Genomic DNA, 27,201 nt, shown 5'->3' on the forward strand with positions numbered 1-27,201 from the left:
GAATTCATTTTCAAAAAAATCCAGAATTATAGCCTCCACCCCATTAGTCAATATAATTTAGTCATCCTGTTAGTAATTGTCAATTTAACTTTTTAAAAGATCGTCGAATCCCTCGCCCTATGATCAAAATGCAATACAAACAATTATTTAAGGTTTTGTTTCCATTCTCCTGGCTACATGTTATACTTTTAACATTAGTTCTGATCAATTTTTTGATTCTGCATTGTCCAAATTCCTCTTTTGCTGCAGTAGTTGCAATAGTGCTACAACTACTTTCCTCTTGGAAAAACCCTTTTATTCCGACAGACCACACTAATATTGTAGCTCAAAGTGCAGGTCAGAGGTAGAGGAGCCTGAAGCAAGTGTCATACTATGTAGATTGATTCTTGATTAGTACTGGTATCAGGGGTTTTGGGGAGAAGGCAAAGAGTGTGGGGTTAGGAGAGAGAGATAGAACAGCCATGATTCAATGGCAGAGTAGACTTGATGGGCCGAATGGCATAATTCTACTCCTATCACTTATGACCTTATGACTTCCTTTACCAGGCACAAGTCAGGGGCATGATGGAATACTCACCACTTGGCTGGATTGTCCAATCAATCCCACAGTTAAATTCCTCTTGGCCTTTAATCTTTACAGTAGAGGATCATTTCAAGATTGCAAATGTAAACATTGGGTATGGACTGCCCAAGATATGCAACAGTATGGACAAAATAAACAAGTGTTTTATTTTAGTCTCATTGAGGAATTTCCTTTCCAACAGTATGATACAATCCAAATGTCATCATTATTTTCAAGAGACATTTAGACAAGCACTTGAATGTGCAGGACACAGAACGATACACAGCTAATGCAGGCAAAAGTTCAGCATGGATGTCACAGGCCTAAGGGCCCATTTCTATGCTGTATAATTCTTATGGCTATGTCATTTGATAAACTAGCAGGATTGGTAAAGAGCAAAAGGTCGCATTCATACCATTTACACTTCCTAATTTCTCACCCAAAAATACTGCAGAAAAAAATGAGGAATGTTCTGCTCATCACAATGTTAGATTATTCTACTATTATTATTCGCAGCCAGTTGTCAACATTTTAACAAAGTCTTTTGATACTTTGTTTTTAACAAAGTCTTTCTGATAATGCACAAAGAAGACATAACACTTCAAATTAGGCCCCAGCTGATGGCATCTTCAAATTATTACAGGTATCATCTGTGCAGGGGGTATATTGAAGTGCTGACATGAAGCACAGTAATCATCCAGCATACTCCTGGTATGTTGAAGCAGCACTCATGAGAGATGGATGAATGCAGTTGAACATTTTGTCATTCTCCGTTTTCTTTCTTTGGTGAAAATGTGTGATTCATCCCTCGCCCTCACTTAATTCATTTGTAAGCTATTCTCTCTCACATGCCCATCAACCCCAACAAGGCATTGCAGGAGGCAAGTGAATACAAGGTAGTAAGCACAAAGATGGCACCAAATGTTCTGCTTCCCATTCCTGTCACCATACTGTGGCCTCCCTTCATAAGATAACAAGTTTCTTTCTTGAGAGGGGTTTGGCATTCAAAGAATTTTGTATCTCAATGAAGTGCATAAAATTCTTAAAAGGATTGAGGATAGATGTGAAGCTGATACTTTCCGCCAGTTTACAGGAAAGAGGAGACAACTAGCGTACTCCTGCTTCTATATTTCTTTCCTACAGTAGGGCTCCTTCAACTGCAATAATTAGGCAAAGCCCTGTTGTTAAGAAGACACAAAATAATATCACAGTTAGAAACAGCCAACGCAGGTGTGATAGAACAATTGACTACAATAAATGCAAATACTTTGAGCCAAATCTATGATCAATGAGTGTGCAAAAAAAGAAACTTCCAGACGAAGGCAAGGGGTATAAAAGAGTTCCTGCAGATAGTTTGGGTATGGTTTGAAAATATCTGCAGATCATTTGAATTTCCATCTATATTATTCTCAGTCAGTAGTACACTTTACTTTTCTGTCTGTACTGGTCTGAAGGATCTCGACCCGAAATGTCACCTATTCCTTTTCTCCTGAGATGCTGCCTGACTCGCTGAGTTACTCCAGTGTTTTGTGTCTATCTATACTGTTAGAAAACTGTTTTAACCAAAGATTTTGCAGACCATAGATTATTACTTGCTCTGCTTCAATTGCTGTTGCTATAAGTGGCGTTTATGCTGGTATTAATTGATTGCCTGACTGAGCTATGCTGTTTGTATACTTGCTAAAAATAACAATGCCACTGATCAACAGAGGGCAATATGATTAATCCAAGTTAAGAAATTTAAATAGAAAGAGAGACCTAATATCAACAAATATATTTGATGACATAGACAAATTTAGTTTACATGAACATATCAACATTGCCATTAGGAAACTATCTGCTACCCATGTGGCTACGTATAATTGTGACAAATACCAGGAGCTCAAACCTGTAGAAGCAGGTTAGGGGTAGAGAGAGTGCAAGATTGAAATTAAATAGGAACATAGGACAGCATTGATCATGCAGGAAAAAATATTGCAAGTTAAAATCAAAGAAAAACAATGTTTTAAAAAGCAATATTTGGAAGGAAAAGGGATAATAAGGAAAGATTAGATCTTATTTAAAGACCAAAACAATATCTTGAGGGGGAAGACACAAGTATAGTTCTAAGTATAGTATCGGTAGTAAGGAAGGCAAATCCAATGCTAGCATTTATTTCAAGAGGACTAAAATCCAAAACCAGGAATGTAATGCTGAGGCTGTATAAGGTGCTGGTCAGGCCGCAATTGGAGTATTGTGAGCAATTTTGGAAGCCATATCTGAGGAAGGACGTGCTGGGTCTGGAGAGGGTCCAGAGGTTTACAAGAATGATCACAGGAATGAGAGGGTTAACACGTGATGAGCATCGACGGCACTGGGCCTGTACTCGCTGTGGTTTAGAGGGATGAGGGGGGAATCTCATTGAAACTTACAGAATAGTGAAAGACTTGGATAGAGTGGGTGTGGAGAGGATTTTTCCACCAATGGGAGAGTCTTGGACCAGAAGTCATTGCCTCAGAATTAAAGGATGCTCCTTTAGGAAGACGAGGAGGAATTTCTTTAATCAGAGGGTGGTGAATCAGTGGAAATCATTGCCACAGAAGGCTGCGGAGGCCGTCAAAGGATATTTTAAAGCCAGAGATAGATAGATTCTCGATTAGTATGGGTGTCAGGGGTTATGGGGAGAATGGGGCTAGGAGGGAGAGATATATCAGCCAATATTGAACAGCGGGTAGACTTGATGGGCCGAAGGGCCTAATTCTGCTCTTATCACTTATGACCTTAAGTAGGTAATTTACAGTAAATTCCATAATGTATATTAAGAACTTGGATCTCAATGCAGATGTCGCAATGAAGAAGTTTGGTGTTGATAAGAAGCTTGGTGATGATACCAAGATTGGCAGTGTGGTTGGTGGTGAGGAAGAAAGTTCAGTGCAGCAGCAAGCATCAGTGGATTGGGTTAGTGTACACATAGAGTTCCTTGTAGTGAAGCGTGAGACTGTTTAGAGAGGGTCAATAAAAAGTGGGAACAGATAGCAAATGATAAAGGAAAAATACTGAGAAATGTGGAGAAACAGAGACTAATGGAATACTTGCCTTTATTACCAAAAGGCATGGAAAGCAGGCACAGAAGATCATGCTAAAACGTCATAAAACCACAATTAGACCACAACAGGAGTACTCTGCACACATCAAGCTACCACATCACAGGAAGGAAAGGATAGAACTTAAAAATGTACAGAGGGAGCTTACTTGGCAGGGTGTGAAAGTTAAAGTTACAAAGTTATGAAGAAAGACTGAGCATGTTAGGGTTCTTTTGAAACAAATGAGATTAAGACTGTGGTGTACAAAATGATGAACAATCTATACATAGGGAACTGAAAGAACCTATCACCTTTGGGATATCTAACAAGTCTTAAGTAAGTTGTGAGCATTAACTGGAGCTTATAGATTTAGACCCAATTATAAGCATCTATCAAATGCCTCCATCTGTTCTTTATATAAATAAACCAACTTAAGCCCACGTGGAAATCCAACAGCAGGGATCAATGTTAGTACATTGTTTGTTTCATTTGTTTGCTAATTGCATTGATGTAAATGCAGGTTGATCTTTGTTTTGCTGGTGGGATTTGAATCTTTTTGGAAACCAGGTTTCAGGGTTCTGTTTTGGAACTTTGACTATTTTCTTTGTTCAGATTTGGAGATTCAATAGATGTGTCAGATAAATCAGCAATATGAAAAATTAATTCTGTTTCCACAGGTATTGCCTGACAAGGCGAGTATCTCAATGAACAGGTATTATTTCACTATAAAAACAAAAAAATGTTGGATATACTCAGCAGGGTCCGGCAGCATCCTTTGAGAGAGAAAAGGTGTTCATGTTCAATGTCAGAAATGGTATTAACTGCATCAATCAGAGAAGTGCCAGGAAATGCAAGTCAACTGAGAATGAATATTGCATACAGTCATCATTTTCTTCAAAGAGCAAAAGAATTACAGTCCAGCATCCCTGTGTTCAACCGTTCATAGAAACAGCCATATCACAGACTTTAATTATTAAAAACCTTTAGTAACACCAAGTAGTAACACCAACACCAACAGATGCACCATAGAAAGCATTTTATCAGGATGCAACACAGCTTGGTTTGACAATAGACAATAGGTGCAGGAGGAGGCCTTTCGGCCTTTTGAGCAAGCACCGCCATTCAATGTGATCATGGCTGATCATTCACAATCAGTACCCCGTTCCTGCCTTCTCCCCATACCCCCCGACTCTGCTATCTTTAAGAGCTCTATCTAGCTCTCTTTTGAAAGTACCCAGAGAATTGGCCTCCACTGCCTTCTGAGGCAGAGAATTCCACAGATTTACAACTCTCTGACTGAAAAGGTTTTTCCTCATCTCCGTTCTAAATGGCCTACCCCTTATTCTTAAACTGTGGCCCCTGGTTCTGGACTCCTCCAACATTGGGAACATGTTTCCTGCCTCTAACCTGTCCAATCCCTTAATAATCTTATATGTTTCAATAAGATCCCCTCTCATCCTTCTAAATTCCAGTGTATACAAGCCTAGTCACTCCAGTCTTTCAACATACGACAGTCCCGCCATTCCGGGAATTAACCTAGTGAACCTACGCTGCACGCCCTCCATAGCAAGAACAATTTGGGAACAGCTCCATCAAAGACCGCAAGAAATTGCAGCAAATTGTGGACGCAGCCCAGACCATCACACAAACCAACCTCCCTTCCATTTACTCCATTTATACCTCATGCAGCCTCAGCAAGACCAGCAGCATAATCAAGGACGAGTTACACCCTGGTCACTCCCTCTTCTCCCCTTTCCCATCAGGCAAAAGGTTTCGAAGTGTGAAAACGCAGATACGGGGACAGTTTCTTCCCAGCTGTTATCAGACAACTGAATCATCCTACCACAACCAGAGAGCAGTCCTGAACTATTATCTACCTCATGACTGACCCTCGGATTATCCTTGATCGACTTTGCTGGCTTTACCTTGCACTAAACGTTATTCCCTCATCATGTATCTGTACATTGTAAATGGCTCGATTGTAATCATGTATTGTCTTTCCGCTGACTGGATATCACACAACAAAAGCTTTTCACTATACGTCGGTGCACGTGACAATAAACTAAACCGAAATAGTCACAGATACAAATTAAAACATCACTCCATATTTGTACCCTCAAGAGGTTCACTTCACATAGCATTAAAATAGTGGAAATTTACATCTCAATGACTGGGTTCAAGTGAAATTTGTAATTATTCAGCCCTTGCTCCTCTCCCTCTCATAACCTTTGACTACAGGTACAGTCCCTAAAGCTATCAATAACCGATTCCATTCAGTACATCTATTGTATCACATTATTAAAAAACTGTTTTTTCAACTAAAGGCTCCCAACTACAGAAAGAACCTACATGCCTTCTCCTACTGTAGATAGTTATACCTTGTATAATTAACCTTGTATCCAGCACCATCATCATTTGGTGCCCGAAGTCTTCTTTGTGAAGGTGTTTCCAACTGCCAGTAGTTGATTCGGTTCAAAAACATGTTGGACAGTTCACAAATTGTTTGTCTTTCCTTTGGTGGAAGGTGACTAAATTTATACTGCACAAAATTAGTAACTCCCTAGGTAAAAATGAGAAAACATAAATAGCAAGTTAAAAGAAAAAGCTCATTATTACATGTTGAGTGCTAAAACATGTCAGTGGGTGTGTTTCATAAATACCTCTGTACACTCAACAACAATAAACCAACCGACCAATAATAGAGGAGAGACATTGGTCTTTGAATGCTGGCACTGCACACTTCTAGGTGTGTCACCTACGTTGTTCTCACACTTGCACGCTAAAATAGCACCAAAAATGCTTCAGACAAACTATTATCCCTTTTTAAGTGCTCCTCTAGAATATTTCCACTCCAATTCTATGGGTTCTGGGGTGACTGATTAGGCCACTGTAGTCATTGCAGATTTTCCCACTGGCCAGGCTGGAGGTGCTTGACTGGGCAGGTGAGTGGATAGCTGGGGAGGTGCGGGACACACTCTGCTGCTTACGCTAGGCTTCTCTGTGCTCTCTAGGCATGGAATGGTGCACTGATGCTCATATTCGAGTGTCTACCGGTATAATTTAAAGCTCTGAGAGAAAGTGATAAGTAATTCCTGAACCATGAGACTTCAGCCATCACTGTGTCCAAATATGATTTTTATGCAATTTCTGACTCTTAAGGAACAAGGAAGTGAGAAAATGCAAAACAATATAATTAAAAATGAAACTCAACGTGTTTCACGCATAACAACTTCTGCTTAGACAATGATCTCATCTCAAATAAATACCATAGCTCCATGTTTATAAAATGTATATATTGTTTACTTTCTTGGGTTATTTATATTTGATGATCTATCCACGTTAGGACATGGATTCTTTACAAGGTCACAAATTTAATAATTCTATTAACGGTTTAAAGTATCTTTGCATTAATCTCCACTGTTCAGCCATAACATAGAAGCATAGAAAATAGGTGCAGGAGTAGGCCATTCGGCCCTTCGAGCCAGCACCGCCATTCAATATGATCATGGCTGATCATCCAGCTCAGTAACCTGTACCTGCCTTCTCTCCATTCCCCCTGATCCCTTTAGCAAAAAGGGCCACATCTAACTCCCTCTTAAATATAGCCAATGAACTGGCCTCAACTACCTTCTGTGGCAGAGAATTCCACAGACTCACCACTCTCTGTGTGAAGAAATGTTTTCTCAACGGACTTTCCTTCACAGGTAACATCATAAATTGAAACAGGGGTGGGCCACATGGCCTACAGGGGTAGGCCTTCTTAACCTTGATTCTCTTAACATTCTCCAAATTCAACCTGCATCTATTCTTTCTTTCATATTGCAACACACTTGGATGAATGCATGCTGACTCCCAAGGATGCAATTCTATCTGTCCCATTCTCCCTCTCCTTATTAGCCCATCTAACCAAGTCTCTCTCATTTTACGCATTTGATAATCAAACTGTCTTTTGATTATTTTGACATTTATCTATATTAACATCTAATTAGCAGTAACTAATTTACCAGTACATCTTGGGAACGTTGGAGGAAAGCAGGACATGTACAGAAAGCACCTGTGGTTGTGAGTTTAGCACTAATTGTAGGCAGCGAGGCAGGCTGGGAGACCAGCCTCAGAGTGCTGTACCTACAAACCACCCCAGGGTCATTAGTGCACCTCTTTTAATCAGCACCAGGTAATTGCGTTTGTATTCTGGGCCTGAGAAAGAGGTGGGGAGATGGCTTCCTTAACAAGAATGCGAGGGTTGCACATACATCTTTGCATCAGACCACACCAGCCACATTTATGCTATCGTAAGGAGGAACAAGGCATGCATGAGGAATTCATCAGCAAATGGTATTAGAGAAAAGTTTAAATGACAATTAAAAGAAAATAAAGATCAAAAGAATCATCCATTGTGCTCTTCAGTAACATTTTCTTGCATTAAAATTCAATGGGAAATGGTTCTTCCATTTATCATTTCCGAAAAAAATTCAATAGTCATGTTTTAGAACTAAGCTGTCTTTCCAATATACAAAGGGCACAGTTAGAGCCACAGACTGCAGTTTGTAAATAACTTCTTTCTTTACCTGTTCAATACTGGGTTTCTCAAAAGGTGGACTTCCTAATGGTCCTTCCACCAGAGGGTTTCCCATTTGTAAAATACATTTTCTCAAAAGCTGAAAATGTAATTGAGAAGAGGCATGAATCCAGAAAAGAAAATATACACAAAAGAAGATACCCTCAAACTTTGAGTCCCTTCAATATCAGAGGGAATGCGAAATATTCAAGAAAATATAATCAAGGCCAGATAACAGCAAGAATGGAAAAGAAGGGCATTTGAAGCCACAGAAGGCACAAATATCAAAAAATATTAATGCAGAGCCTTACAAAATAAATAAACCCTTTTTTTAAATATCACTATTCAGTCAGTAAATAGATCATGTGCTGAGGTGCCAATCCCTACAGCACTGGAAGATCGCAGGTTTACTTCTGCAGCGTACAGAGTTAAGCATAATGAGTTTGTTCGGAAACCAAAGTGCCACATTCATGCGCAAAGCACAAAGTGCTGGAGGAACTCAGCGGATCAGGCCACATCTGAGAGGGGAACGGATACACGACTTTTTGTGTCGGGAACCTTCCTCAGACTGATAATAGTAAGGGAGAGAAAGCTGGGAAAAAAGAGGTGGGGGGTGGCACAAATCCTGCTATACTTAACGCTAATGTTGATGCGCAGTTGATTCAACATTGCTATAAAATGACATTATTGAGTCGATTCATGCTTGATTAATTAAAATATTTTAAAAATAGAAACATTGAACTGAGATTATTGATTGTTTCCGACACATATAAATGTGCAAACTAATTTAAATCCACCAAATAACCCATTTTACTCCTTTTCAACTTGCCCTTCTTCACTGATCTCACTCATCCTGTTCCACTGAAAACTTATTAATCTGGTCCCACTTCAGTTACATTTCCATTCTTCATTACTCCCATGGTCTCCATTTGGCTCTCTCAGCCTGAATTATTTCAGAGGGAACATGGAAAAATACTTTATTTTTATTTAAGCTCCAGCTATCAATCAAAATGTGTTATTATCCTCTGGGGATACATGTGCAGATTGCATAAAAAGGAATAGTGGCTCTGTGTAATTGTTTAATGGTATCCATGCAAGTACAATCCAGTGCTGCAGAAAGCAAAATCAAGATTAAATACAGATGTCAGCAGAGGCAAAATATTTTTTCATGCAAGAAAGAACATTTAAGGAAATATTCTAAAACACTCATGAATAATAAAAACTAAATATTGGCAACGAGTACTAACACACAGCTGCAATCCTAAACTCTAAAATTAAAGCCAGTGAAATGAAAACCTTTTTTTAAACTAAAAGGCACTAATTTTAAAAGGCCCCCTGACAGAAATGAAACATTTGTATCATTAACCTGCCATTTATAATTTCTCTGGCCAGAGCTAAAAGTAAAAACTGAGCTTTGAAGTACTGAGTTTAGTTAGGTACAGTGTTTACATATAATTTACAAATAGAAAACGTTATGAAAGAAACAATATTTTTTTTGCTAAGTCTGTATTTTATTTAAGAATATATACTTCACATTTATCACAAATGTTGGTTTGTACTATCAAATTATTAATAAACTTGGCAGAGAAAAGAATTTTCAAAAAATAATTTCAGACTTGATCAGAACTCCATTTTTAAATAAACAGTGGCGAATTATCAACTTTTGCTCTTTTAAACATCCATTTTTTCTTTGCAATCCCCTGAGATTTTTACTTTTGATAACCATTTTCTGATTGCAAACAAGTTATAATTTGTAGATAAGTTATAATGCAAATGCCTTCCCTAATCTTAACCCATCTGCTTTTACCCTTCCAATTTTGTTCACCCCATTTATCATTTCCTTTTCATTCCCACTCACAACGCAAAATGTTTTGAGGCTTTCATACGTCCCTCAGGCCTAGTCTATGGTAACCCTTTCAAAACAGCCCAGCAATCATGTTAATTTTGAAACCACTCATTTTGCTTTGGTATCTAGTAAATAGATTGTCTTCTGTCAAAACAAAATTATCAGTTCATAGCTCAGCAGTAGAAAACAATTAAAGATCAGTTTTTGAACCTGTTTCAGTGGTAGTGGACATGATAAATGAAGTAGAAACAGAAGGAACAATGAAGAAAACTAGAAACAATGATCTGACTAAAGTAATATAAATAAAAAGAAAAGTATAGCGAACTGAATGGGACTAAAACTGACAAATTTCACTTCACACCTTTATCTTAGAGTTCTGGTCTGGTGCTAGTGAATGCATTACTGGCTTTCTTCCAAAATATGTAGATTCTGGAACAGATTAAGTGGATTGGAATGTAGCAACTGCAACATCTGCATTCAAAGAGGGAGGAAGGAAAGACCAATTAGCCTGCCATATGAACATGGAGAGAAATTGCTGGAATCCATTATTAATGCTGTCATGACAGGCACCCTACAAAATAGTAAATGACTAGCAGAGTGAAAAGGTGTTTGATCAAATCCGATTATCTTTGTGAAGATGTAACGAGCAAACTAGCAATGTTTGAAAAATGGGAAACCAGTGGATATGGTATATCTGATTCTCAAAAGTATTTGATAAAATGATACACCATAGAGTATTTTACATAACAAGTGCTAACAGGGTTGGGAGTAATATATTAGCAAAGAAAATGGATCCGTTAAGCAGAAAAGGTGACATTGATAAATATTGGGGCACAAAGGAAGTCAAGTGTCATGGAGATTTCCAGCCTTGCTGCAATCCCCCTCCCCCCACACCTGAAATCCATGTATTTTACATTCCACACCCACAAATTTTGGTGTTTTCTGTCTATCTTCTCATCTTCAATTAATCCATTAGACAAAATTGTGCTGCCTGTGTAATAATAACGACACCTATTCACTCATCTCTATATTCACCCACACATATTGATTTCTTAAGACATCAAATTCTCATTCTTACACATAAATCCCTTCCTAACCTTGCCCTCTTTAGTTCTGTACCACTCTGAGATCTCTGGATTCTCCCAACTTTGATCTTTTGAGTTTCCTCCACCAGTGTTTGTTACAGAATTCGCTGCAGGAGGAAATCAGAACCAGTGGAGGAAGGAGGAACTGGCAGATGATAAAAAAGTAAAATAAAATTATAGATAACAATTGCCTGTAGGTCTGAAGTCATAGAACAAAGTAACAAGTAATTGAAATAAAATGTACTGCAGTACCACTTAGTGCAACATTCCTGGAAGGTAAAGCATTCAGATGCAAAATAATTTGACTTAAGATTGGGTGGATCAAAAGGTAAGTTTACTAACAACATTACAATTGACAGTACTATCTCAGCCATGCAAAAAATATTTGTCTCCTAAAATAATTTTGAATGTAATGGTTAAATATCAGGCATAATATTTAAGAAAAATGTACACGTGCACAAATAAACAATCCATTAGATGTCCCACTCAAATAACATTCAATTTTCTATGGTATGCTTTGGGGACTCCAGATCAAATAAAATAGGGTTCAAAGGCAGGGGATTATTGTGTATGTTCAGATTATCTGGTTCCCATTGTAATGATAAATTCCTACACTTACAGTAAAAATGAAAGATTAAAATGTATATGTGCAATTGTACTGTCCTATCAGCATTGTGTGTGTGGTGGGGGGGGAGGGTGGGAGATGAATGTACATAATTTGTTGTCATTATAAACATGTCCACTGAATTCTAAAAGAAAAGTTTGTTGGAGAATCATGCTCCTCAATAAGGCCAAGAAATTAGCACACAACATACACACTAGTGCACTATTTTGATTGTCTGGAAAACCAGATGGAAATCCTTAAAATATAATTATGCGTTGTGAATCTGCATTGGCAAGTTTTGTCACGGTGTATGTTGCTGGATCATCATCTAATGTGAAGTAAATGCACAATGAAAGTAGGTGACAAAAGATGGGCTGCTGAGTGAGGAGCTGTAAGATTTTGTCAGATCAAGCCATAAACATATTTAACTTTAGCTGTAATCAGATTCTAAATTTAAAAATATTAAAAGAAATAGAGCTTGTGATTTGCTTCTGAATAAACTTCTCAAATGAATATTGTATAGAACTGGATTCCTAAATCTAAAATGGCATCTGTAAATATTCTAATTAGTCACAGACCTTCTACCAATTGTACGGAAAAAGAAAATCAGAGTTCACCATTTGATCATTATTCAAAGATTTGTGCTGATAATCTAAGTGTATGAACGAGCAAGAGAATGTTTGCCTAGAGAAGCCATGTTTTTCACTAGTTAAACATGCGTGATAAAACAACCTGCTACATTGCATAAACCAGCTATAGAACAGCACTCAAGCGTTAGAAATGGCTGTGCAAAAGACACTTTGTGATCCATCATGCATGACATTCTCTTACTATAGATTTATAAAATCATCTAAATCTCATTCAGGTCAAAAAATGCAGGAGCTTCCTCTATATTGTTTGTCTTTAGAAAATGTACAGTACAAATTATTTATTTAATTTAGTTCAGTCTAGAGATACAGCATGGAAACAGGCCCTTCGACCGATCGAGTCCACACTGACCATCGATCACCCATTTGTACGAGTTCTGGTATCCTACTTTCTCATCCTACTCCCTACACACGAGGGGCCATTTTTACAGAGACCAGTTAATGGAGAACCCCTCACATTTTGGGGATGTGGGAGGAAACCGGAGCATTCAGAGGAAACCCACACCGTCAGAGAGAACATGCAAACTGCACTCGGATAGCCCCCAAGGTCAGGATCAAACCTGGGTCTCAGGCGTTGTGAGGTAGCAGCTCTACCAGTGCCACCCATTTTTAGTACGGGTTTAAAGCAATTTAAATCAATTTCCTGATGTGTTCCACAATCTTTCAACTGAACGCTAGCTAGTCCTGCCCACAAAGAAGGCCACAGCCCCATATCAAACCAGTCATCATGGCAAGTTTTCAATACTCACGCCCATCACTGAAGATTATTAAAATTAATCTTGTTTTGATGATAAAATCAATTTACAACTTCATTAATAAAATTGTACCAGGATTGACATTTATGTTATTTAGGAATCGATTTCAATGCAGACTTGTTAAAATTATGGAATGTGAAGCTACCCTTATTGGGCTGATTTGTGGATGAATTAATGTTCTGTAATTTTCAAAATTGGGTTTGACCACAATTAAATTTGGGAATGTATAATTTTGAAAACAATTTTCAATTGTCAACTCAATTGTCATAACTTCTTAAATGGATATCCCTTCCCATGTGCACTCATGTTAAATGTTGGTTTTGGCAGATCATAATTATATTAAATTGTTCAGTATTCAAACTGTTCTTTTTCTATGTATTGTGTGCAGTTTTGGTCTCCAAATTTGAGGAAGGATATTCTTGCTATTGAGGGCGTGCAGCGTAGGTTCACTAGGTTAATTCCCAGAATGGCGGGACTGTCGTATGTTGAAAGGCTGGAGCAATTAGGCTTGTATACACTGGAATTTAGAAGGATGAGGGGGGATCTTATTGAAACATACAAGATAATTAGGGGATTGGACACATTAGAGGCAGGAAACATGTTCCCAATGTTGGGGGAGTCCAGAACAAGGGGCCACAGTTTAAGAATAAGGGGTAGGCCATTTAGAACGGAGATGAGGAAGAACTTTTTCAGTCAGAGAGTGGTGAAGGTGTGGAATTCTCTGCCTCAGAAGGCAGTGGAGGCCAGTTCGTTGGATGCTTTCAAGAGAGAGCTGGATAGAGCTCTTAAGGATAGCGGAGTGAGGGGGTATGGGGAGAAGGCAGGAACGGGGTACTGATTGAGAGTGATCAGCCATGATCGCATTGAATGGCGGTGCTGGCTCGAAGGGCTGAATGGCCTACTCCTGCACCTATTTTCTATTGTCTATTGTATACCAAAACAATTTATCATAGTGATCTTAAAAATGTTCTTACGTAGATTACCTGTAAGACAGAACAGAACCTGACAATGATTTTAAGTGCATTTAAATGCATATCATTAAAACTGGAATCAAACTTTTTATTGCCTTGCCTGTGGCTAGAACATGTGGTCCTGTGATTTCAATCAGGTGGAATTCATTTAACAGCTTATGCAAATAAAAAACAGCTGCTTACTTGTCAAAGATTCAAAATGAATAGGATGATTACGTTATCTATTCTTATACCTACTTTGAACAAGTAAAAGTAAACTTGTTTTGTGTCTGCATCTTCTTCTTTGTGGACACAGGTAAATAAGTATTCCACATCCAGTACTATTCCAAGAAGCCTATTCATTTCTTCCTCCGATACATTTTGCAAGTGGGAAACGTGATCAGCTAAAAAAAGGTTAAAACATTGCTTTTGACTTCAGCTTAAACAGAATTAACTAAAAGTTAAAATACTGGTTGTGCAAATCCCCATACCTTCTTGAAAATCACTACACAATTCAAGAAAATTATGCAAACCAAGTTAAATATTCTTTTAAATATTTTTTTAGCATAAATTGCATATTTACAACAGAGGATTAGTTTAGTCTTTCTGTGTCGGACAGTTTTGTTCTTGGTGAGACCATTCAGATTCTCAAGTGTTGATGACACAAATTTTTCTTGACTGACATTTTATCATCATCGGTGGTCACTCGAAACAAGTATGACTGTCCTTTTAGGACGCCTGTGCGTGACTTTGTTTAACGTGGGGAGACTCTGGTGCACAGACAGCCACCACACGGTCCTTGACAGATCTGGGTCAGGATCCAGTGGCATGGAGTCCAGGACGACTGGGGATCCTTTTCTGCTGCAGCCTTCATCTGCCTTCCCAGCCGTTGTGACGCTCCCCTAAAGTCAGGCATCATCCTCCGCCTGTTCCACCGTTGAGGTCCAAGACTAACATTTATTTACATGATGACTCATAATCCTTGACCATCCAGGCCACACATTGTGAAAGGATATTTTGCAAAAAACTTTAAAATTGTCAAATTTCCTGCCAAAGTAAATTTATTTTCTGCAAATCAAATATGGAAATAAAAATGTACAATCAAGCCCGGAAATTCAGGAAGGAACTCCAGATGATGGTTTAAATTGAAGATAGACACAAAATGCTGGAGTAAGGGTCTGAAAAAAGGCTCTCAACCCAAAATGTCACCCATCCAGAGATGCTGCCTGACCCGCTGAGTTACTCCACCATTTTGTGTCCATCTCAAGAAATATTTAGTTGTCCCATCTGCAAAATTACCAAGAGGACAAGAGAGAGATAGCAGTCAAAATAGGCCATAAACACAGATAAAATTTCCCGATGCCTGCCAGAGTAGTACCATGAAGTGTCCTGCCGAATATCAAACTTAGTAATATTGGAGTAGGAATCAACTGGCTTTAATGAGGTCCCAACAGGTGGAAACTTTGTTACTGTTTCAAAACAGGGCAAGGAAAAGGTTCAAGAATAATAATCAGGAAATGATGTGGTAATCTGATTTTTTAGACCCTGGTTCAACAGAGGGCAAAAGGTCAAAGACTACCCACTGCCAAATGAAACCAGGAACTATCTTGCAAGGTAGGAATGGTTCAAGGACAGATGAAATTGTGGTCAGATAGATGCAGTCATACAGCAGTGTTGGTAATTGGGATAGTAATTTTGTTTATTTTCTTTTTACACTTCCCAGCTAGTCCAGTTTAGAGATTCTGTCTAATTCTACAGATAGCAAAACATCATCTAAGAATTCAGTTTATTCACAAAATGCTGGAGTAACTCAGCAGGTCAGGCAGCATCTCGGGAGAGAAGGAATGGGTGACGTTTCGGGTCGAGGGTCTCGACCCGAAACGTCACCCATTCCTTCTCTCCCGAGATGCTGCCTAACCTGCTGAGTTACTCCAGCATTTTGTGAATAAATCGATTTGTACCAGCATCTGCAGTTATTTTCTTATATCTAAGAATTCAGATTATTTTGCAAATAAAGGCTAGGCAAGAGGATTTTACGCTGTCAACATTTGAATTGCTGGAGAGTCTTAATGTTATGCAAACTAGAACTAAACCATTTCACACTGAATAACAAAAAATGATTTCCTTTATAGTTAAAATTGAAATGTTAAGTTTTAAGGGATATTTAATTTGGTTAAATTCTAGACCAGTTTTGTTTGAAATCCTATCCCACTATCATTTTCCATGTAAACCTGCTGTTTTATTAACCTGGGCTTCTCCTTGACCAATTAGTGAACATGTGATGGTCTGATTCATTAATTCTCTACAGAAGGTTTCAGTGGTGCTTTGTTTCTTATCTGTAGATTGAAGGTCGATTTGATAATGTCATCTATAATATCACTGTTCTCCTCCCATGTCCAATGAACCATTATGTTACCATATGAACTTAGCACAATAAGAATAGAGAAAGCAGCAAAAATCATTGAAATATCAGAAGAAGCTGACATTTCATGGATGTAATGGCAGGGATGTAATGCTGAGGCTTTATAAGGCACAGGTCACAAATGAAATGACGAGGTAGTTAGAAACTGCGGGGGGTGGGGGAAGGGGGAAAAATTGCAGAAATCAGGCTAGGCTATATGATAGGATTTTAAAATATTTCAAACTCTAGTGAAATGAACAGGACCTATGCATTTATACTTTGTACTTCCCCAGCAACTATTTCTGCGATGACTATTACTGGTGCCCCAAGGCAATCTGTTACTGGAACTCACATACCAGATATAATTTGACATTAAAAGCTTACAGCAATTATTGCAAGGAAAGAAAATTGAGCAGCAAGGGCCAGAGATTGCCATTGGTAATATGATGTAGTTCAAACAAGTGTTGGAATCATGCGAGTGCAGCCATCATGACCACTTTTCAAATTATTTGTCGCGTTCTGTAATTCTCCCATTTCTGTCAAGAAACATCCAATGACAAATTTCCAGTACTTTACATATAGCATAGAAACAGAGGACATGAAAAATATATATTTTGATAATGCAGAAAGAAACTCGGTTTGCTATTCAAATTGCTAGGGTAACTCAGGGCATGAGGCAGCATCTCTGGAGGGAATGCACAGGGGACGTTTAGAGTCGGGATACTCCTTCAGCCTCCCCTGGTTAGGCCTGTGCTGGGAGGCCTGGAAACAGAACTGGAAGACACGAGGCTGTAGTAGCGAGTCTGGATCAGCACGTGGTCAAACAGCAGAAGTGCAGTAAGAATCACAGAAGGGGAGCGATGGGAGAGGGTCTTACAGAACCCCCAACAGAGAAAGGAGAACTTCTTCAAAGAAGGCATACTTTGTGGAGACTTCACAGTGGAGCAGTAACAAGGCACAGAGAACTTCAGATGCTGGAATCTTGAGTAAAACAGAGTGCTGGCATAACTCAGCAGGCCAGGCAGCATGTCTGGGGGGGGGGGGGGATGAACAGGCGATATTTTGGGTTGGGGCCCCTCTTCAGATGTGGAATGATAACTCTGTTTCCCTCCCAGCCAGGTACTCAATGGCTATCTGAGTATTCCTAGTATCTGCTGTATTTTGCTGTTGTAATATGATATTTCACTACCTTCTTTTGTTATTTTACATTGCTACCCCAAAATACAACTTTTGTGGGGACACCCATTATGTAGCAAACATTTACGGAACCAATTTAGGGTAAATGAACAGATGAAACTTCAATATCCTTGTTGATCCTTTCATGAATTGAAACCATCTGTTCAAGCACGGTTAGACTGGCAATGTGAGCGTGTAATTTGTAAACCAACATAAATTTTCTCAATCAAAATGCAAATATCACACAAAACAAAAAATGCCTGGAAGCACTCAGCAATGTACAATCAGATCTATGGTGAGAAGAAAAAAGGGAATTTGTTAAATTGATGATCAGGTCTTGATGATGATAATGTACCCTGACAAAAGACATGTGCCAGACAAAAGAAACAGTGCATCATCTTTCACCTGGGTATGTTAATCCCCTCAGGACATTATAATTAAACTTAACAAATGTAGGTAATCCCCTTTTATTTCTTCGCTCTCTACAGACATGGCTTTCTGTACCAATTTAAATCCTTTTTCTTTTTCAGGTCACCCACTGCCAGTCTTTTGTTCCCTTGACAACTTTGGTCTGTTCTCTATCACAGACATCCCCATTGCTCTCTCTGCTTCCCTCTCTCCGATACTGCTTGTTTTCTCGAGCAAAACACTAAGTGCTGGAGGAACTCAGCAGGACCGGGCAGCATCTGTGGAGGGAATGGCCAGGTGATGTTTCATGTCGGGACCCTTCTTCAGACTAAGAGTCGCCTATTCATTTCCTACACAGATGCTGCTGGGCCTGCTAAACTCCTCCAGCACTGTGGTTTGATCAAGATTCAGCATCTGCCGTTCCTTGTGTCTTTGCATAATTTCTTACTTTTCCAGTTTTAAAGTAGGGTCCTTTGACTGAAGCATTTTCTCTGTTCTTCTCCCCACTGATGCTGCTTGTCCTGATGAGTGCTTCCAGCAATTTGTGCTTTTGTTTCAGATTTTCAGCAACTGCAGGATTTTGTTCGAAGTGTACTGAATGTACATTTAATTTAGAGAACTCTTTCATGACATTAATAATTTTGGATGTCATAATGCAGTCTCCTCTGCAATAGAGAAACTAAATGCAGATTTGGTGATTGTTCTGTGGAGAACCAGTTTAGTCATAGGAGCGATTAAAAGCTTCCTGTTACCTTCTACTTTAATTTTCCATTTAACTCTAACTCTGATCTACCTGTCTACAGCCCTCTGCACTGTTATGATAATGCCCAATGTAAGCTTGAGGATCAGCATCTCATCTTCTATCTTGGCATGTTTCAGTCTTCTGGTTTCACTATCAAATTCTACAACCTCAATTAACTCTCTTTCTCTAATTATATCAGAACCTGTCACTCGGTCTGCTAAAGCAACAAGCAAACTGGAGGATCAACACCTCATATTCCATTCGGGCAGCTTGCAAACCAACGGATGAAAATTGAATTGTCCAATTTTAGGTAACCCCCCCCCCCCGCCCCCCCCACAACTCCCCTCCTCTCATTCTCCCACCCACCATATGCCCCTCCTAGATTCCTAACTATTTCTCCCCTCCCGTACCCCTTCCTTCCTGCATCTTCGCAATTTACAACTTTTCAACCCTGTCCCACACCCTCTGCTTTTATCTTTAGCCTTTGTCCAACCATCTGCTTATCAAACCCAGAGACCTGGGTTCAATCCTGACTATGGGTACAGAGTTTGTCGCTTTTCTCCGGGGAACGCCGGTTTCCTCCTACACTCCAAAGACATACAGGCTTGTAGTCTAATAGGCTTGGTATAATTGTAAATTGTTCCTAGTGTGTGCAGGATAGTGTCAATGTATAGGGATCGCCGGTCGGCGCCGACTCAGTGGGCTGAAGGGCCTGTTTCCACGTTGTCTCCGTAAACTAAACTAACCATATCCCAAAACTTTGTATTACACATCTTTTCACAGTCGTTTTCTGTATTCGTACTCTGTAACAGCCCTCATCTCCCAACTATTGCTGCATTTATTTTCTTTCTAACTGCTCCCATAAACCATCAAGCAGATGGCCTCTACAACTTACCCTCATAGCAACTCTGACCTCATACTATCAGAGATATTCACTTTGCCCTTTCCATCCCTCCTTTAACTTCTCTACGAGTTAAATTATTTGCTTTAACTTGTTATCATTTCTCTCTTTCCTTGTCCTGATGAATGCTTTTAATTGAAAACATTAATTTAGTTTATTTTCCACAGATGCTGCATGACCTGTTGGACATTTTCTATTTTTTTCATTTCAGATTTGCAGCTTTCTTAATTTTAATTTAATTGAGTTGTTCTTGATATTCTCCAGCACATTTGGTAACTTATTAATCATTGCTAACTGAATATACAAGACAAATATTAAAAAATTACTTTCAGCTGGAACTCTATTTTTTCCTGCAAGGTGTTCTTGAATTGACTCCTGATTACAACAATTTATTCATGGGATGTGAATGCCACTGGCTCCCCCAGACTGTGTTGCCCTTCCCCAATCGTCCTCAATGCTGATGGCTTGCTGGATTACTTTAAAGGACTGGTACGTGTGAATAATAGTGCAGGCTCTGGAGTTATATATGCGCCAAACTGAGTAAGAACCACAGACTTCCTTCCCCAGGGTCATTAGTGCATCAGTACACTCAACCAATTAGTGACATTTTGTGTATAATTTAACTAATGTAAATTTCCTAGCCAACATGGTACGATTTCCACTCATAGCTTCAGTCCAGTAGAGTAACCATTAACTTGACCCTTACTTGCAGAATTTGTTTATATCCTGGTGTTTTTAGATGAAGTGTTTTGAACTATCAGCTTCAGTATTAGTTTCCTGAGGAATAACTAAAACTAAAAACATCGAGAAATTCACCCATAACTAATTAAGAAACTTTTAAAAAATCAAATCAATCAAATTTGGAGTACAGAACATAGGACCAGAGGTCAGCAATACGATACAAACGTGTCCACAGTTATGCTTTTAAAAATACACTACATCATTTAATCTCTTGAATTTATGGTGAATTTTCCAATAACAGTGATAAACTAAAGATTTGTTAAACTGAAATTCCTAAATCGGTGTAGATAAACGTGCGACTTCAGACTGCACAACACATTATTAGCCTAAGAGTGTACAAGAGGAAGTATCGTACCTACCTAGTGTGTGGCCACAACTCCGGCAAGGTTCTGCAAGACTAACAGCTGTCTGCTGGACGTTTACTCTTGGAGGTGTGGGAGGGGGATTTCGATTCTTCCAACCATTGCATTTGCAGGATTCTTCGGCCTAGAAAGATTAGCAACATGTGACATTCATAGGACAGATGCAAGAGTTCCTCTTTGGTGCTTTAATGTTGTATATAAAGGTTGTGTTCACAAAACCCATATGACTAAACCATGACAATGACAACAAACTAGTGGCTAGTTATTATCCTGCTGGTGATGAAAAATCAGAGGACCTTCAGAATGGAACTGCTCATAATTTTATTTTACTCAAACCAACATGATATCTCTATGGTACGATGACTATAGTTACAAAACCAGTAACCCCTCCCCCTATATTCTGTTTACAGACCACAAAAAAAACCCTCCTGTGAACTCTGGTAAAGTGATTAAAGTTTTGTACATATTTCTCTTTTATTTTGTTTCTGACCCTGACAAAAAGAGAAGGAAAGTGTGTTCTTCACTCAGTATCTTTTCCAATCTCTGTCCCTGTCACTTCACAATTTACAATCGAGCACCTGTTACTCTTGTATGTGTACATGCAACTCATAAAATAAATCAAATGGCTACTCCGATGTTAATCATCTCAACCTACCTTAAGGGACTTATGTATTGAAAAAAAAATAAAGTCTCAAGACTTTTGTAAATTAATCACAGGCACAGCACAGAGGATAAATGTTTTCATCCAACTGACCAAATATTTAAAAAACGTAACCATTTCAAAGATGGGTTGTTCCACATTTCTGCGGGAATTGAAATTGCTACTTATTTGGCAATGTATCAAAAGTCAAACTGAAATAAAAAAAGTTCCTCACTCACATTATCTACACTACATCACAGTATTTCCTGCTGCCTTGGGAGATAATTGCGCGATCACCGTAGCATTATGTTCCTAAAATAAAACTGTCATCAGTTTGCAGAAAATGACACAGCATGTAACGATCCTCACACTGTTTACAACACACAAGCGCTAGACTAGAAAAACAAACCCGCCCCCTGTTGGAAAACAATCCGACCTGACACACATACACATTCGGTCAAAACAAAATTAATTCTGACATGTCACTTCATTCGAGAGCTTTTTAAAAAAACCTTAAAAAAACACCGAGTTAGTTTGATTGGTGCGAACGCTTCTTGTTGTTACTACCTTGCAGGCGGAGTAAACGCCGAGTTTCTCCAGTTTCTTTGTCCGGGGATAGCCGCGGAGCTGCGCCTTCCTCAGTGCGATCCTGTCCCGCTGCTGCTGCTGCTGCTGGTTGCCCGGGCAGGCGGAGCTGGCGGAGCTGGCGGAGCGGCCGCTCTCCGTCCCTGTCCCCGTCCCCGGGGTGCAGACCAGCGGCGGCGCGGACACAGGAGCAGCCGGGGAGACGGACACGGGCGGCACTGCCACTGCCACTGGGTCCGTGCAGCCGCCGCCGCCCGCGCCCCCCGCGCCGCCCGCGCCCCCCGCTCCAACACACCCCGCCGGGAATCCCTGCTGCTGCTGTTGCTGCTGCTGCTGCTGCTGTAGCGCTCCCTCGCCCGCGCCAACGCCACTCTCCGCCATGGCTCCCACTACGTGCAGAGGAGAGCAGTGTGTTGTGCTCTTTTTTTAAGGAAGTGATCCGCGCTGGAATGGTGACCACAGCCGCGGTGGCAGCTCACTCACTCACTCACTTACTCCTGTACATGACCCAGAGCTGCGAGCACCCCACCACCAGGGGCGGTGCAGAGCACAAAGCTGTCTGTCACACAGGCGCACATCGGGCTCCTTCACTAGTTATTTTCGTCCATTTATTATTATAATTAAAGGAAATGCGTTTCCCGGACACATAAAAAAAAAACCACACAATGAAAAGCCAAGGGGGTAGTGAAAATCGAGGGAAAGTTTGTAATTAATATATATTTTTTAACGTGGTTGCAAGCAGGAAGCAGCAGGCCAAACCGAGATCGGTTTACACTGTCGTCCTATGTTTTGCTGCAACTGAACTCAGTTCTTCACTCATTTATCTTTGCTTATCTTCCACCAGCTCAAAATTACACCTCTCCATCCCCAGGCTGTTTGCCGTTCACGTCTTACAAAAAAAAGTCTTGCAATTGTACAGAGTCTCTCATGGTCTTGTCCACTGGAAGTTGAGAATGTGGCAAGTAGGAAAGATGAGGGGGAAATCAGTAGAACTCGATAAGTTCCCACACAGTATTCTGAATAAAGTCTGAGTAAATGGATTTGAGGGACAATGTACAAGCGTAGAGGACGTGCTAACATGGATAATGTACTAATTAACAAAAAGAAAAGTGTGCGGATAAACTTTCTCTGGTTGACAGACTGCGATGAATGGGGTACCAGCTTTGACCCCAGGTATTCAAGATTTGTATCAATGGTTTGTTTGGGGGACCATATGTGATGGTTACAAGATTGCTGATGACAGAGGATTGGGAGTTCTGTAGCTACAAAGATATAAAGAATATTTATGGGACAGAAGCAAGCTAAGTGAGTGGGTGTGAACATGGCAGATAAAATATCTGAAAAAAAGTGAGGTCTTCCATTTCAGTGCGCAAAACAGAGAAGCAGGGTATTTTTTTTTAAAGGTTAGCAGATTGGGAAATCCTCATATTGAAAAAAGTCTGAAAGCTAACATGCAGATGAAGCATGCAATTCTAGAGGGTAACTAGCATCTATGCCTTTATTGTACGAGGATTTGAGCACAGGAGTAAAGATGTCTTATGACAATCATATAGGATTATGGGACCTACACAATTTTGATCTGCTGACGTGAAAGACAGACTTGCCATGGAGGAAGTGTATCTAAGATTCACTAGACTGGTTCCTGTAATTGCAGGCTTGCTCATTATTTAAGGCGAGATGGAGTAGGTTAGGCCTGTCTGCTCTAGAGTTTGGAAGAATAGCAATTGATGTCGCTGAAACTTACAAAGCATGATACAGGGGAGGCAGAAAGTTTGATTCCATGGCCGAGAATAACTCTGGTATGAAGAAGGGTCTCGACCCGAAATGTCACCCATTCCTTCTCTCCTGAGATGCTGTCTAACCTGCTGAGTTACTCCAGCATTTTGTGAATACATAACTCTGGTAATGCTCAGCTCTAGGTATAATAGTTGAGTTTATCTGTAAATGGTGTACTCTGCAAGGTTGGAGTCTCATTTAAACAAGATTAGATCCCATTGAATAATTGGAACTAGACAAAAATGAGGCAACTCTCAATAATAAACATATATTTTCTTCTGTGGGGTCCAATGAAGCAAAGACAGTGTGATTTTGTCTCCTCACAGTTTATTGCAATTGGGCGCTCAAACAGAACCTTGCTACTGGTTGTCACCTTGATCTGATAAGCACACCCGAGGTGAAATATCCAACAATCATCTACCAAGTCTAAGTATTAATGTGCCTGTCAATGACGTTGTCTTATAGGCTACTATTCCCAGTTCTGCCATACCCAAAATATATAGTGACTAGGAGGCTTTTATTTCCAATCAGACATTTCTTCTTCTTTGTACAATACCTAATTTCCTTTAAATTCCTCAATGTTTATACTCCTTTTAGTTAATATATTTCCTTCCTTCATCAGCTTCTAACAAACCGCATCCCGTGATTTCAATATTCATTCCCCCTTTTCCTTTGTACTCACTCCCTTGGTGCGTCTCTCCACACAATGTTCTTTCCTTATCTCAATAATCAACCTTGTCGTCTCCAGCCATTTCTACAGACTCTCGGCATGGCAATATCTCTTTTTTTATTCATTAATAACTCTCCTTTACTGTGCATCAAGTTATAAATTCACCTGGAATTTGCACTAAACATACAATGTTACAATAGCTGCACGGTGCCTCTCTTCAAACTTTGGAAATTGAATACAATGCTCAGCCACTGACATTCTGTACGTCGAGTGCAGACTCGTAGAGCCCAGACGCACATGGACGTACGTGCCTCGTCGGGCAATCGTCTACCCAAGAGACAGAACAAGTGCATTCAGCTGATCCAAATGTGAGGCGGTGAATTAAACAGGCACCGACTACTCATCGTGTACATTTAAACCAGCATCTGCAGTTTTTTTCCCTGCAATTTAAAAAAAATTGGCTACAGGTACTGTTAAATATTAGCTGACAACGAATCGGTCTTGTTAGCGGTTTTGGTCTTTAATAATTCTAATGGAGTATTCCGCAAAACATTTGAACATTTGTGCATTCAGCTGTTTTTCTTTTAATAGATTGGAAAGTAAACCTCCTCCCCTCCCCCTCTCCCGCCGCTAATTTCATTTCTTCTTACTTGTATTTGTTATTTTTGCACTTCGTTCACATCCTGTCGTCTTTTGTCTTTTGTCTTCCACCTATGCCGATGGTAGCGTGACTCCATTGCATTGCTCGCCGCTTGCAGCTCCACTCTGAAGTTTAAGTCCTGCCACCGCACCTTCGTGACGCGCTCATCAATCGAAATGAACCGCTTGCGCCCGGGGCGGGCGCGTCAACACAAGGCGCTACTGCTCAATCTGCACCCACCGCTTACTCTGCACTCACCGGCGCTACTGCTCAATCTGCACCCACCGCTTACTCTGCACTCACCGGCGCTACTGCTCAATCTGCACCCACCGCGGCACCGCCCCTTCTGAGAGAGAAGTTGGAAAAGTCATGGCCAATGTCAATGGGGGAAATCCCCCCCCCCCCCAGAAAGCAGGGCATTCCTTCTGGATGCAAAGCATCCTTTTGCATTTTGTCGGAATAGATATGTTCCGGGGCGAGGAATGCTTCAGTCGTGTGTGTGTGGGACTGTAAATGCAACAACCGGAGCAAAGTGATGGGGAAAAAGACACAAAGTGCTGGAGTAACTCGACGGTCAGGCAGAATCTGTGGAGGTGACGTTCCTCCAGAGATGCTGCCTGATCCGCCGAGTTTCTCCAGCACTGTGGGTCTTTTTTCCCGTAAAGCAGCATCTGCAGTTCCCTGTGTGTACAAGGTGGTGGTCAGCATCTGCAGTTCCTTGACCCTGTGTGTACTAGGTGGTAGTCAGCATCTGCAGTTCCCTGACCCTGTGTGTACAAGGTGGTGGGTGGGGTCGGTGGTAGAAGGTCTACCGGGCAGTTCACTTCCAAAGCTCGGCGGTTCGGCTTCTAGAATAGCTGACAATGGTCCTGCACTCCAGTAATTGTCCTACGAGGCACCTCCGTGTGTTCCGCCTTCCACCAGCTCCTTATAAAGCGCGGGACACTCGCTCGAGGAACTCAACGAGTCTGACTGTGCAGGGAAAAGGACGGACGGACGACGTTTCGGATCCGCACCCGGACCCCCTCCTTCTGACTCCTAAACTTCGATCTTGCAGTAGGTGGACTGTTGCAGCTCTCACCGCAGGCAGCCTCCGGTGCACGACAGAAGCAAGTGAGCACAGCCTGGAGGGTAACTGGTGCAAGTAGATGAAAAGGAAATTGTGGGCGCCTCTTTTTGTTTAAAATGAATCGCTGCCGTGTAGTTTTTGACGCTGCTGGCGCAGTGTAGCAACGCCAGCAGGAAACATGCTGAATGGGCAATTGGCGGGGTTGTGCCTCCTTCTATCTATTCTGCAGTTGATGGAGTTGTGCCTCCTTCTATTTATTCTGGATCGAAGAGGACTTGCTTCCACTCTAGTTTTGTTGACTTTGAAGTGACCGATGAAGCCAGAGTGGGGAACCGCGGATAGCTGGGGCAGGGAAGCCTGGCCGCGCTTGAGGGTGACTAGTTCTGCAACGTGAACAAATGCTCCTTCGCCCCATGACGCAGCGTTCGGTGGCTGCCTCCTGATGCATGAGCTGGTTGCGACTAATGACACCATCCCGAATGCTCTTTCACTTTGCGCCACCTTAAGCTAAAAATTCCCAAGAGTGAGAGGGTCTTAAGTTTAAAGAAGATGTGCGGGTTGTTTTATTTTGTTTTTGCGTGGTGGGAGCTTGGAATTCGCTGCCAGGAGTGGTGGTGGTGGAGGCAGATATGATTTGTGGTGTTCAAGAGGCTTATATGGGATACATGGACAGGCAGGAAATGGAGGGATATGGATCATGTACGGGCAGATGAGATTAGTCTAATCTGAGGTATTTATTCACAAAATGCTGGAGTAACTCAGCAGGTCAGGTCAGGTCAGGCAGCATCTCAGGAGAGAAGGAATGGGTGACGTTTCGGGTCGAGACCCTTCTTCAGAAGGAATGGGTGACGATTCAGGTCGAGACCTTTCTTCACACTGAAGAAGGGTCTCGACCCGAAACGTCACCTGTAGGAGCCATTTATGCTTAATTCAATTACTGTCGTTGTGTTGTGGCTATGTTTTAATGTTTCTAGTTTATGTCCTTTTTGCCTGCTTGTGGGTGTGACTTAATGCGTAATGG

At 40.6% G+C, this 27,201-nt stretch overlaps 1 protein-coding gene across 1 annotated transcript in view; it reads right to left on the minus strand.

Moving 5' to 3' along the window:
• Positions 1-22,406, minus strand: part of kat2b (K(lysine) acetyltransferase 2B) — a 52,436-nt gene extending 30,030 nt beyond the window's left edge. Inside the window, exons 1-5 of the mRNA XM_078422295.1 lie at positions 22,008-22,406; positions 20,798-20,924; positions 14,328-14,473; positions 8,193-8,282; positions 6,003-6,184 (exon numbers count right to left, since the gene is read on the minus strand). Coding sequence (XP_078278421.1) covers positions 6,003-6,184; positions 8,193-8,282; positions 14,328-14,473; positions 20,798-20,924; positions 22,008-22,406 — 944 coding nt within the window. The remainder of the gene's footprint in view (positions 1-6,002; positions 6,185-8,192; positions 8,283-14,327; positions 14,474-20,797; positions 20,925-22,007) is intronic.
• Positions 22,407-27,201: the final 4,795 nt, after the last annotated feature.

The sequence above is a fragment of the Rhinoraja longicauda genome, chromosome 2, assembly GCF_053455715.1.
Source record: "Rhinoraja longicauda isolate Sanriku21f chromosome 2, sRhiLon1.1, whole genome shotgun sequence".
In the NCBI taxonomy this organism is placed as follows: Eukaryota; Metazoa; Chordata; class Chondrichthyes; order Rajiformes; family Arhynchobatidae; genus Rhinoraja; species Rhinoraja longicauda.